The sequence below is a fragment of the Malurus melanocephalus genome, unplaced genomic scaffold (genome assembly GCF_030028575.1).
Source record: "Malurus melanocephalus ecotype Western Australia unplaced genomic scaffold, MMel_1.1 scaffold_4190, whole genome shotgun sequence".
Classification (NCBI taxonomy): domain Eukaryota; kingdom Metazoa; phylum Chordata; class Aves; order Passeriformes; family Maluridae; genus Malurus; species Malurus melanocephalus.
In genome coordinates this window covers 2,837-4,286 of record NW_026627422.1, presented here as the reverse complement: position 1 = coordinate 4,286, position 1,450 = coordinate 2,837, and the positions used below count along the sequence as shown (strand labels likewise).

Genomic DNA, 1,450 nt, shown 5'->3' with positions numbered 1-1,450 from the left:
ACACTCGTAGGGCCTCTCCCCGGTGTGGATCTGCTGGTGACGGACCAGGCTGGAGTTGATGCTGAAGCTCCTCCCACACTCCCCACACTGATAGGGCCTCTCTCCCGTGTGGCTCCTCAGGTGGACGATGAGGTTGGTGCTGTCTCTGAAGCCCTTCCCACAYYGCCCACACTCATAGGGCCGTTCCCCAGTGTGGATCTTSCGGTGACCCAGCAGGTGGGAGCTGCGTTTGAAGCTCTCCCCACATTCCCCACACGTGTAGGGCCGTTCCTCGCTGTGGCTCCTCAGGTGGACCATCAGGCTGGAGTTGATGCTGAAGCTCTTCCCACACTCGGGACACTCGTAGGGCCTCTCCCCAGTGTGGCTCCTCCGGTGGACGATCAGGCTGGAGTTGTGCCTGAAGACCTTCCCACATTCCTCACACTCGTGGAGCTGCTCCCCGGTGTGGATGCGCTGGTGACGGACCAGGCTGGAGCTCCAGCAGAAGCTCTTCCCACACTCCTCACACTCGTGGAGCTGCTCCCCGGTGTGAATGCGCTGGTGACGGACCAGGCTGGAGCTCCAGCTGAAGCTCTTCCCACACTCCCTACACTTGTAGGGCTTCTCCCCAGCGTGAAGCTGCTCATGGACCCCCAGCTCTGAGCTCTGGCTGAAGCTCTGAGAGCCTTCCTGGCACTGGGTGGGTCTTTCCCCCTCAGAGCACCCTGAGATGGGTTTGGGGTCCCTCTGTGTGTGGGATCTCTGGGGCTTTTCCTCCCTGTTGGATTCCTGTGCTGTGGAGCCGCTCAGAACGGCCTCTTCCATGAGGTTCTGCTGGAGGGATTTTTCCTCCTTGCTCTCCATCCTCAGCTCATTGCCTGTGGGAGGAAGGACAAGGAGATGATGGGATTTGCTCGGTGCCAGAGGGAAGGGGAAGGAGATCCCCCCAGTCCATCCCCAGCAGGACGGTGTCGGCAGTGGGATTGTCCTGGAGCCGGGGACAATGCCGGGCTGGGAGACGGAGGAGAAGAGAGGGGGAAAAGGAACAGTGAATTCCTCCTCACCTGCCTGGGGGTCCTGGGGCATCCTCCTCTTCCTCACAGCCTCCTCCTCCTCCATCTGGCCAAAGTTTGCGAATGGGAAATCCTGGTTTGGAGGAAATACAAAGTGTGAGAGGGCTGGGGGGTTCTTCCTGCCCAAGTCCATCTCTAGATCTCACCAAGTATCTGGAGTCCATGAAAACCTCCAAAACTCAAGAGTGAGTGAAAAAAAAAACCCTCTAGGGTTAGCTTACCCTAACAAAACTGAATTACAAACAGTTGAATTACAAACAATTGAATTACAAATTGAATTACAAATAACTGAATTACAGACCAGTAGCTAAGAAACAATATCCCCTAAAAYTGGAAGATAAAAAGAGAATAGAGACCATAATTAATAAATTTCTAGCATTAGGATTATTGAAAGAATG

At 55.0% G+C, this 1,450-nt stretch overlaps 1 protein-coding gene across 1 annotated transcript; it reads right to left on the bottom strand.

Annotated features, from left to right (window-relative positions):
• Positions 1-3: 3 nt before the first annotated feature.
• LOC130588296 (zinc finger protein 239-like) lies at positions 4-1,441 on the bottom strand (the record flags this gene model as incomplete). Its single annotated transcript, XM_057389236.1, has 2 exons — positions 1,044-1,441; positions 4-857 (listed from the first exon to the last, which is right to left on the bottom strand). Coding segments are annotated over exons 1-2 (996 nt in total), but the record flags the coding sequence as incomplete, so codon positions are not given.
• Between the last annotated feature and the right edge of the window lie 9 nt (positions 1,442-1,450).